General features: G+C 41.7%; 1 protein-coding gene across 6 annotated transcripts in view; it reads right to left on the bottom strand.

Moving 5' to 3' along the window:
* The window catches only part of WDR59 (WD repeat domain 59), a 69,417-nt gene that overhangs the window by 12,728 nt on the left and 44,353 nt on the right, over positions 1–12,336 (bottom strand). For 5 of the 6 annotated variants that reach the window (XM_085888286.1, XM_085888285.1, XM_085888288.1 and 2 more), the window contains 5 exons: positions 11,672–11,805; positions 11,332–11,413; positions 6,787–6,899; positions 3,555–3,681; positions 642–696 (listed from right to left, as the gene is read on the bottom strand). In XM_085888286.1, the coding sequence (XP_085744412.1) occupies positions 642–696; positions 3,555–3,681; positions 6,787–6,899; positions 11,332–11,413; positions 11,672–11,805 (511 nt within the window). Of the gene's footprint in view, positions 1–641; positions 697–3,554; positions 3,682–6,786; positions 6,900–11,331; positions 11,414–11,671; positions 11,806–12,336 lie in introns of those variants that run through there. The other variant, XM_085888290.1, reaches the window with a different exon arrangement.

The raw sequence follows: 12,336 nt of genomic DNA, 5'->3' as shown, positions 1-12,336 counted from the left end.
TTCACAACATTTTGGCATTGGTCGCATGCAAATTGGATAAAAATCGACCGTACTATGGCAAAATGATGATTTTGACCTTTTCATGACCTCGACCTTGACCTTTGTACTCTTAATTTTGTAATTGGTATTAGAGTGTGGGGAACAGAACAGTCAACATTTTGGTGTTGGTTTCATGCAAATGGGATAACAATTAACCGTGTTATGACTAAAACCGCACATTTTGCAATGTCGTGACCCCCCCTGACCTTTGACTCCCAACCGCTAATAAGGGTTATGACGTCATTGTGTCATGTCACATATCACAAGATGGGGCATTGAATTCTGAACATTTTGGCATTAGTTGCATGCAAATTGGATACAAATTTACCGCGCTATGGTAAAAAGACGATTTTGACCTTGTCATGACCTTGACCTTGACCTTTGACCCGATCGCTCCCAACATCTAATCAAATGGTCCTCGGATAATAACCAATCATCCCACCAAATTTACTGCGATTCAGTTCAATACTTTTGGAGTTATGCGAATAACAAACAAACAAACAAACAAACACACATATTCACAAATAAATAAATACACAGCGATCAAAACATAACCTTCGCAACAAAGTTTGTGAAGGTAATCAGTGAAGAAAACTTCATACCAAGATTCCATCCGCCATCTGAGGTGTTGGAGAATGAGCCAGATGTAACAATACTCTGCAAAATAAGTCGGATAAACATTACATTGAAGAGAAGATCTCAAAACACGACACACTCAGACAGGTGGAGCATTTTAAACTGACGATGCCAATGCACCGTTTGGTTTTTGAGGTCCAAATTAATTTGCTCTATCAATACTGTTTATGTTCTCAAACTATTTAACATATAGTCGGAACCCGCTATTCGCGGACCCCTTGTATTCATGGGTCATAAAGTGAGACCTGCTTTCGACTTTGGCGCTTCGCGTATATTTATTTTTTAACACCTCAGAAATGGTCTCTTGTATCCACCTGGGAAATTGGAAATCAGCCAACATCACAGCATTGACAGAAAAAGATGCAAAATCAGATCACCTTATCTACAACCCAATTAGCTTACTTCTAATCATCAGCAAGGTCACGGAATCCATCAACCCAGTTGACATTAAATCATTCCTTTTCTCCAACAGCCTCATCTCAGATGATTAGCTTGGATTCAGACCTGGTCACTCTACATTGGACATGCTGCCTCTACTCTCCCAACAATGGATGGAAGCCCTCAATATCAGACATAAGATCAGGGCCATCTCTCTGGACATATCTGGGGCATTTGATACAATCTGGCATCCTGCCTTGCTCTTCAAGCTGTGTCTGCCTATGGAATCCAAGGCAAACTCCACTCTTGGATTACTGACTTCCTCTACTCTCGGAGACATGTGGCTCTCAACGGAACCCTTTCATCTCCTCTCCCTGTTAAGGATGCAGTACCCAATGGCAGTATCTAGGCCCCATATTATTCCTAATCTTCCTCAATGATCTCACTGACACTGTAAAATCATCTCTCTCTTTGCTGACTCCACACACTGCTGACATCTCTCATTCTTCTGGCAGACAGGCAGCAGCCACTTCCTTCTCCTCAAACCTTGACAAAAATCACAAACTGTTCAAAAACAATTTTGCTAATGTATCCATATTGTCCACCTTTTGCATTTTCCCTTCCCGCTCATCGTTACCTGCATCCATTGTTTGTTGATCTCCGATTACTTTCTCCCTCCGCCCTACTGTTGGCGTTTCCCCTTTCCCCTGCTGTTCGCTTTATGTTATGTTATGTTGCGTCATGAATTGTTCTGTGTAAATCACCCTTCCACGAGCCTACACAATGTTAAAATAAAATAATAAATTAACCAATGCCCCTACATTCACGGCATTTTCCAGGAATGTATCTCCCACGAATAGCGGGGTCCAACAGTACTTAATTTCATTTTTACTTTCTAGGTTTCTTCCCAGAGACGGTTGTCCAACCCAACCTGCCGCAAAACAAGTCTTTTCTCTGGGTGGGATTGAGTTGGTAATGAGTTATGGGATGTGGCAAGTAATGGGAAGTACTGTATGATGGCCTCTTCCACACCCCGTATGTCAAGGGGTGGAAGTCGGGGGTCGGGTGTTAGGAATTTAAATTTTGACTCCGATTAACTCCATTAACACGGATAATTATCCAACACCAGGCTTGTATTATAATACAAGCCTGGTGTTGGTTTAACGGTTTGGGTGGATGGTTTAAGACCTTAGGGGTTTGAGTTCAAGCACTGATCATGCTATTGAATTAACATGAGATGGGTTGACTTGGCCTGTTAGCCTTCTGATATCAGCGAAATAAAGTACCAGCGTGCTGGTAACGGGGCAATGCATCAGCGGCATAGCCGTACCCCCATAAAATGATGCGACCAAGCAGCCACAGGCTGCATATAAATAACACGGATAATGCAGAAGAATAATCAGGTATAAAAGTCTACCATACAACTTAACATCATGCAGAAAAATAATAAAAAAAAATTTGGTCAATTTAGTAAGAAATGTTGCCCTACTCAACTGTGGCGAGACGAGAATGCATCAACAACACAATCACAGTACGACATGCCCAACATCCTGTATCAGTCTTACTCAAGTAACCTAGTCTCGTCTTCATGTGCTGCAAGGGCTATAAATGATCAAACGACGAACTTCATTTTAACACGTTTAGAGACTGCACTTCCCCCTTCTATCTGCAGATCCTCTCCTTCCTCTTTACCCTTCATTCCACTTCTACAAATTGATCATCTGTTAACATATATGGGTTAAAATCTGTGATTTTTACACTCAAAATCAATCCAAGTGGTACAACCAAAACAATGATAAGCAAAATCTGACATTACATATACTCATAAGGTGGTATTAACAATCCCAAATCTAACAACAAACATCGGGACAGAGGGTTTCAGATTGGCTCAACAGGCTAAGCTACGCTATTGTAATCTGATTGCAGGTTCAAATCCATTGATTGAAACCAGCAAAAAATTAAAAAAAATTAAAAAAACTGAAGAAGTTAGCCACTTCCTGCTTTATGATGTAGATTATTTCAAAAGTCCTTCAGAAAATAAGGATGCCACATGAAGTTAAACACTCAATTATTTAATCCCTCACCTTTCACTTTGTGATGACCAAAAGCACAATTAAAATAAATAAATAATAGGTGATTATGGATTAAATTCCAATCACTGATGCAACCTAATAAAAGGGTCAACGATACAAGGAGCCATCCACATATGCAGAATATAAACAAAATTGTCCTTTCATTAATCTTACATTCCCAATGCACTTCCCTTTTCTCTTGCTCCAACTCACAACCATCTCCCCTGCCTCTCTCACACCCACCCCAAATTCTGTTTTGTGTACTTGATATGTCGACGGACACTTGACTCTGCTTGGTAATGGTTATAAAGATGCTTTTTAAATGGATTAAAAGAATGTGAATGAAAAGAGAAATTTGTTGTTGAGAATCTACTTACTGTGTTGTATCAAATGTCTTACAGATATCAGCAGACACGATGAGCAACTTACTGGAACTGCAAGGTGGGAACTCAATGACTGGTCTTGAGGCTGGTCATGCAGTTTCTGCTGAGCGTCGAATGTGCAGCAAAGCATTGCAAGTGTCTGCACATCGTGCATGCAGCTGTAGTGGGCAAGCCTGAGAGTAGGGCAACAGCCGGTGGAAAGTATGGCAGTTATATTAAGAATACAAATCCCGAAGGGAGCCCATTAGAAGCTTACAAAGGCCAAAGGAAGCCCCAGAGTGGTAGGCAGCAGTTGTAACAGTAGGAGAAGGAGGAACAACTGGGGTTTGTAATTAGGAAGACAGGAAAGACAGATTCAATGTTCTATGAAAATGTAATTATTCGATTGACTACAAATACAATGGACATTTTCATAACCATGTACTACAATTCCATATTCTAGTTTTAAATGTTCATAGCCATAAAACCATTGGTGGTTTTAAATGTTCAAACTGTTGATCTGTTTGGTGATTTTTTTCCTCAATAATAATTCATCCACATGCAGCACCTGGCTGTTGGTTTGCATCATTTATGGGGGGTGCACCTCTGGCATCTTCTGAGGTGCTCCCACCTCACCCTCACACCCCCACCCCCCCTCCAAAAAAAAAGACAGGAATTTAGGATTTCACAATGGCCAGCTCTATTTTGAAAGGTATTGTGGGACCTAACATCCACAGATGAAGTCAAGCAGACTTATCTCCTCTAAAAGACTCACTGAAGTGACACCCTGCTGTGAAATGACCAGGTTGAAGGTAGAGTTGGGTGATTAATCAAATCCAAACTAGGTAGCAAAAAAAAGGAAATCAGCTCTTTAATAATAATGACACTGCATCTTATTGTTGTAGCAAGGGGCCATACACAAAATACGTCCTTTTTGACAGTTTGTCGACACCATCAATCCCCCGTGACGCTTCACCCGACTCCTCACACCCACCCCCTCCCACCATTAAAACAAACAAATACGTGACAACAACAAAATACCCCACCTCCAAAATAGCTTTCCCTCTCACAATGGCCAAAAAATAAAATCTCCCAAATAATTTATTTGGTGCTCAATCATATGTAGTAAGGTAGAAGAGAATTATGAAATTTTTACAATGTGTTGCAATCCAAATAAAAAATAAAGTAGTGGAACATTCAAAGTACACCGCCCCCATGCCAAATAAATAAATAAGTCCTTCAGTGCACGACATTGCTGGGGCATCTTTGGTGGCCGGCAATGCCGCCTTGCAGTGCATAGAGTCAGAATTGGGAGGGAGCGGTCTACAATAATTGATTGATTAATTTCATTAAAATAAGTAAATACTAATCGTAAAATAATTTCTCAATAAAATGCCAAATAACATACTGAAACCTCCACCATTTCATCCGAATCTGTAACTTTTTGAAAAGTAAGTAATTGAAAAATGAATAATTAATCGATTAATTAATCAATAAATCATAAATACCCTTTATAGCCAAATCACTTGGTCACTGTCATGTCCAAAGATCAGCTTCAGAGCTGAAAATATGGCTGTGCCAGGATGAGAAATAAAATAATTAAGTTATTAATCAATCAATCAAAAAAAATAGATAAAATACTGTTTTTGCCAAAGCACACCTTCACTTTTGTCCCCAAATTTCAGCTTCCCAGTTTAAAGGATGGCTGGGATAATCGCCCGAACAAACAAACAAAAACAAGAAAACGGAGTGAAAACGGAGTACTCCCTTCGGTGCCTGGCAATTATGTCGTGCATCACCTTGATATGGAATTGGGAAGCAGCGGTGTTCAAAACAAAACAAAAAAACAAACAAACAAAAAAACTGAAAATATGGGGAACAAAATATGGATAAAATACAGTTTGTACTCAGATATTCTCCCAGACTGGTCCTTGATCTTTCAGTGTGTACAATTTAAATGGTAAACAGCAGCACCCCTGCCACGTTTGAACAAATTCAAATAAAAGTGAGGTTAGACTGTTGTGGTGTAAATGGTTAGACGCGGTCGCTCGGACTCTGGAAGATTGGCGGGTCAAACCCCAGCCGAGTCATACCAAAAACACTAAATTGTGTTGTTAAAGGTATTTATAAAATATATCGATAAAAGGAGCCGTGCATGCAAACGAGTTTCACTCATTGGTTGGACAGTTCACTAAACTCCACCCACAAGTTCTATATTTTACCCTTTAGGACCCTTCAGAATTGCCCTTTCTCTAAAGCAGTGCATTTACTGTGGAGGTTACGCAGGTTTGGCATTATATCTGACGATTTTCTCTAAAAATTGACGGGTTTCTGTTAAGTCGGTGAAATCATGATCAGGGAGCAGGAAGCATTGCATATTTCGATATGGAAATGCCCGTTTGCTTTTATGAGTGGGAAAAGGATGAGAGTAAAGATGGAACAACTTCGGAAGGGAGATGATGAGGCTTTGGAGTTTGGGGGAGGGACTTGGAGCAAAGATGGGATAGACAGATTTGAGAGGGGGAGGCGGAGGTGTTTTTTTGTTGTTGTTGAAGAGTTGCCAGATTGACATTTGCATGAAAATTGGCCAACATTTCCCCTCTTCCTTCCCAACACGTCTCCTTCCCTCTTCATTGTTCCTATATCCCTCATTAGTTAGCCTTTTGCTCAGAACAATTTATTGCAGCACGATGGTCTAATTTTATGCCAAAATATTGCTTTTTCGTGACAGATTTTGGTGGGATTTTAGTACCAATGTGGTTCATGATATTTTTTGTGACAGATTTTGGTGGGATATTAGTACCAATGTGGTTCATATTATTTGTGATTCCAGCTCAAAAACTAGCCTGAAATTGCACTCAAATGTAGTGGAGATTTATCCAATCAAATCAATGGTGAGACTATCATGTGATCTAGAAGAAAATCAGGCACTTTATTAAATACAAAGGCAGGTTTTTTGACCATTTCGAACTATGAGGATTATGACACACCTGGGGATGGGAGATGGAGAGGTGGGGTGTATTCAACCCAGATGATCAAATTAGAGTTTTTTGGCAGATCACAGACATGTTTTTAATTGCAATCCAACTTTATTGATTTATATCCCATCAACAAAAAAAATGGTTGAGAGTGCATCTCACGTGTGTCCAAGGAAGACCTACAAATAAAACAATGTATTGCGGCTACTCAGACCTTTCCTTCAATTCTCCAGAAAAAAACAAAGGAGATTCTACAATATTTCATCATTGTAGAAGTATGTTACAATGCAATATTCCCATTATCAGATCAGCCTTACGTACAAGGATTTAAGCAGACCACGGCCGAAAGGGTGTGCTGCCCAAGGTGTTTCAACATCCGGGTTGATACTAGGTGCCAGGAAAGAGCTCGTCGAGGCTGCAGCAAGAGACCACACCTGTGGATCGACATGCAAACTGAACATTAGGGTTTCATCTATATTTTCGTGTGTGTGTGTTTCAGTTTAAATGGTAAAGTGTTGAGATTCATAGTATTGGTTCACCACAATCCCAGGTTTAAATGCCATGCAATATCCCAAAGGCAGTGACTTGGACCCAGTGTTATTCCTCATCTACATGAACTACCACCCTGCTGATGCTCTGCAAAAGTCTTCGTTTTTGCAGAGGACTTCACATTGTCATACAGTACCTCATCCCGCTGATAGGCAGACTGCAGCTGTGTCTCTGCTGATCTGGAATTGGTTAGATGCTGGTCTGAAAAATGGAACACGTCCTTCAATCCTGGAAAATATCAGTTTTATCCTGTCGCTCCAGAAGGATCGTCAAAGTAACAAACCCACCAATGTCCATGGTCAGCTAATGGAAGAAGTTCAGTCTATTGAACTTCGAGACCGCACCATCAACCATGACCTCTCCTGAGCCAACAATTTAGCTAAGTTGGCCTCCACAGCCACAGATTGGGCTTCCTCCATTGTTCCAGGTCATCCCTTCAAAGATCAGAACTATGCAGAAGTTTTATTGTTTTTTTTTTTTAGCAGAATTGACAGAACCAGGAGCTGCCTGAGAGTTATGACAGTATTAATGCAGGGGTCTTTCACTCAGAGTACTTCTTAATGTATGTAATGGTCTCCCTGTAAAAGTGGTAGCAACAGAAGCAGAAACAGTAGTTAGTGTTCAATTAGAATTACAAAGGTACATGGAAGCATTGTGGATAGAGGGGTACATGGAAATTGGCAGGACTGGTTGGGAGCTTCGATATGGAAATGTATTAATGTGTAGTTATTGTGATGCACAGGTAGTGGACAGAACTGGAAACAGCAATGTAAAGTCACTTAATAGGGAATTGGGCCACCGCATGCAGCCAGTACGGCTGTATGTGACATGGCATGGAGTCCACCAGCATCTGGAATTTTGCATGAGGGATTCGGCACCATTCCTCCAGGAGAAAGTCGATCAACCCACATCTCTTTGATGGAGGTGGAAAACGTTATCTCAGGCGTCATTCCAGAATATTCCATAAATGCTCGATTGGTTCAGATCTGGTGACTGAGAAGGCCATGACATATGGATAACATCAGTGTCATGCTCATCAAGCCATTGGGCAACCACACATGTTCTGTGCATGGGGACATTTGGGGAGGGGGAGGATGGGGGGGGGTCTCCTCTTGTAGCCATTCTCACCATAATTATAGGCAACCAGGCCTGTGCAGTATTTTTATCCATGACCCCAAGCATGCTGTGATGTTATTTGCAAAATTAACACATGGGCCATACCTGTGTGGAAGCCATTGCTTGGCGTCTCTCACTTACCCAGGTGTTTTCATTTTTGTTTGTCCACTACCCGTATACGAGATGTCTCATCAAAGGGTGAAGGAGCTGTCACGATGTTTGTCATTATTTAACCTATACCTTCCCCACCCCCAGCAAAAATCCTAAAATGTTCTCCACACTCCTGCCGAGTGAAAGCAAGTCGAGAAACTGATAGATTGAATTAATGTGGTATTGATAGAGTGTGCAGGCATGATGGGACAAATGGCCTCCTCCCTTGTCCGCGGTACTCGTATCTACAGTCTACAAAGGCTTTTTGACCATAGCTCAATCGTGCTGCTCTCCCCTCTGGGTTGGAACTACAGTGTCACATATGTCACTCCTGTATTCTGTATAATACAAAGCCCTCAAGATTATTAGCATCTCCCACAGTAATGCCAAAGCACAAGGTCTGTTGCTCTTTCATCAGAGAGGGCACGGCCTCTGTTTCTTGCCGCCTCTCGGACACTGCCCAGCTCCTCCAAGATGCACACATTCTTCCAGTAATCCCCTTCTGGTTAAACTCCCAAAATGCAGCGTTACCACACACCTCAGCTCTTTTGCTCCATTTGTTCCTGGAACTGTCTTCGAAGGCAGTTCAATCTCACTATTTCCTCCATGGCTTCAAACGCAAGAATTGCAACTCCACCTCACGTCATCCACAACCACACCTGAATTTTTTCTTCTATCCCCATTAATCCAATATAATGCAACCCTGTTACTTGTAAGTTACCGATTGCTCCTCTCCTCTCCCTTTTCCTGTTTACTCCCAGGCTTGTACACAACTGTTGCCCCACTTCCCTCATGTCAGAACATTGCCATTTTTTCCATTTGTCACTTTACTCTTTAATAAGCCAAGATCTTGTGTTTAAAAAAAATAAGATATATTAAAAAAAAAGAATAATAATAAAAAAGTGGATTTGGAGTTTTCATGGAAAAGTGGATTCCATTGTCTGTTCCTTGTCATTCATGTAAAGTACACTGATGTCTCCCAATGTCCTACATTCAAAGTCCACTGCCACCATGCCAAATAAATAAATAACATCCAGTGCACGACAATGCTGAGGCACCTTCGGCACCCAGCGATTGCCGCCATGCAGCACATGGAGATGGAATTGGGAGGGAGTGGTGTACAATAATTTATTGTGTTGGTCGTATGGCAGCTTGGCTGCCAGGGTAGCTATCATTTCTTGAAGCGCAACTGTGTTGCTGATGCAGTACCCCTCTACCAGACACACACTGGAACTGGTACTCATTTCGCCGACCTCGGAAGGATGACAGGTTGAGTCAACCCCCTGGTGTATTAATTCAGCGGCCGACGGGGTTTGAACTCAGGACCCTCGGATCCCAAGCCGCCACTCTAACCACTGAGCCAACACCAGGCTTAATAATTTATTGATTCATTGCACAACTAAAATAAATAAATAAATAAACGTAAAATAATTAATTTATTCATCAATTGGCTAATAGCATACCTAAACCACCACAGTTTCATCTGAACCTGTAACTTTTGCAAATTAAGTAAATAAAGAGAAAAATGAATAATTAATAGATTAATCCATCCATCCATCCATCGGGACCACACGCTGTTCAGAGCGTTGGTGCTGCCGAAGCAGTCTCCTGGGCGATTGGGCACAACCCTAGATGGGTCGCCTCTCCGACACAGGATATCAGCAAGCTGGTACTCATTTTTGCCGACCTCAGAAGGATGACAGGCCGAGTCAACCCCACCTGGTATTAATTCAACAGCCAAGCGGGATTTGAACTCAGGACCCTAGGATTCCAAGCCCACCACTCCAGCCATTAAGCCAACACCAGGCATAGGCCATCCATGGATGCCCTTTAATTATGCTATTTAAACAAAAGCGAAATAAATGAAGGTTTTTGTGCGTGACTTCGGTTTTAGCCAGACTTTTCACACCAGGAAACGCATCCCTTAATTTGGGTGGTGTACAACTGGTGCCTAAAATAATAAAAATAACCCGATGTACATACATGAAGCAAAACCATGTGTTCAGCTTATGTGCATGTATAATACATCATGTTTATATCCCTGGGATCATTCCAATTGCACTGAGCCATGGACCAACATCCGGGCCTGAGAATCTATGCTGCTCCTCAGGCCCGGATGTTGGTCCAGATTTTATTGGTGTGGAGTCAGACCAACTGTCCATCCAATGGGTGTAAAGCAGTGGGGTGGAGTCAGGGCAGCTGAACACTAACCCATGTTTAATATATTTTCCAAGTCTAAAAAGGACATAACTGTGAAATTTGATGAAACGCCCTGACACTCGAACTTGTTCTGTAACTTATAAAAAAACAAACCATGTAACAAGTTTCAGTTTAATATGTTAATGGGTATTGTGGGGGGGGAGGGGGGGAGTCTGAAAAACTACAGGTGAGATGGACAGACCAACAGCAAACCTATAGTCCCCTCAGTGAAACAGGTAGGGGGCCAGTGTGACCACTCCTCATTTTCATAAATGGCAAGGTGAGCCAATGAAAAAAGCCAATAATTCACAAGGTTTCGGAAAAGTGATGATAGTGATGAAAACCTATAGAAAACCAAAACGCCAAGGTGAACAACGAATAGCCAAGATCTTGTGAAAAAAGCCAAGGAGTGGTCACACTGGAAGGGACCAATTAAAAATGTCGTTTGTAAATTTTGGTTTTGTACTCCTTGTGACAGAAATCGAACAACCAACTTCAAAACATAAGCTGTAGAGATAAAGGTCTTCATAAAGTACATGTACAAAATTTCAGCTGTGACTTTGCATTGCAGAGATAACGAGTGCACAGCAATTTTACCATTTCCTTGCAACCGACTGACATTTAGAGATCACGACCAAAAAGGGGGGCTCTTCATACAAAATTGCAGTTTGTAAAACATCGTGTTCTCAAATTAACAGATAGCAGACTTAAGTGAATAACTTAGTGAGTTTCCCCCAACACAGTGACATCTTTAAAATATGCCAAGAGCAAAAAGTAAGGTTTGGGAAAACGGGCGGTGGTGGTAGGGGGATTTGGAAGGATACCTTTCTACCGTTTAAGCATGTCACTGACCTGCACAAGATCCCTGCGTCCCACGGAAGCTGCAGCTGCTGTATTTGCAAGGCACATCTCCTGCACATGGTTCACATCCAGACTGAAAGACGCTCAGCATCATGTAACAAGGCAGCTACAGTGTCTGTGGTACATTCCAATATGTCATATGTATTCTTTTAAGACTACAGAATAAGCTAGCGAGTGGTGGTCCATGTCGGCCTGTATGGGTATTCGGATCAGCGACCCGTTTCAGTTGAGGATTTATTGTTCGAATTGTATCTACCACATCCGTGGTAAACCTACTCTTGATGGAAATGATAACTCTGGAGCTCAAGTGGGCTGGGTGACGGGTACTTACATGTATAGCTCAGCCAATTGTCGGTGGATGGGCAGCAGGCATGATATGTCCTGCACGACTACCTTCCCAGCAGCCTTCATACAGCGAGTTCCCACATCACCTGCTTCCCGCCTCACCTTGCTCCGGCGCATTTTCTGCAACATTTTTAGCAGCAATTATCGAAATAAACAAACTGATCGGTGAAGTTGGCCGATTTGAAATTTGCCAGGACCTGGTGGGATCCCATTCAGATTTTCACGACAAAGAAAAATCAATCAATCAAGGTCATTCTCTCAAAACCTTGAAGCATATTAGCAACAGGAGTCGGTCATGGCTCAGATTATTATTTCAATAAAAGAAAAGGAAACAAACAAATAAAAAACAACTTTCGCAAAAAAGCTCAAAGAAGAGTCAGCAACAGATTACCATTGAGGCATCACAAACAAAACAGTTCCGCAAGATGTAACGAATGGCAATCAGTACATCTTTCATGTGTTCTCTCTTTTGCTTCTGGCTGTGCTGCTAGAGGTTGTGATGACCCGAGATAACATTGTGAGACAAGGAAACAAAAATATGCCCAAACGATGAGCAAGAAATACACTTGACCCCCAAGCAAGGCACAGCGACAGATATTGCCTGAGATACATGTATTAAAGATGAGGCAATTCTCATTTGGGAAAAAAGCA

The sequence above is a fragment of the Eptatretus burgeri genome, chromosome 7 (genome assembly GCF_056783735.1).
Source record: "Eptatretus burgeri isolate ZD-2024b chromosome 7, Ebu_testis_v1, whole genome shotgun sequence".
Lineage (NCBI taxonomy): Eukaryota > Metazoa > Chordata > Myxini > Myxiniformes > Myxinidae > Eptatretus > Eptatretus burgeri.
Note: the sequence above shows the minus strand (reverse complement) of the source record. Positions and strands in the feature narration are given on the sequence as shown.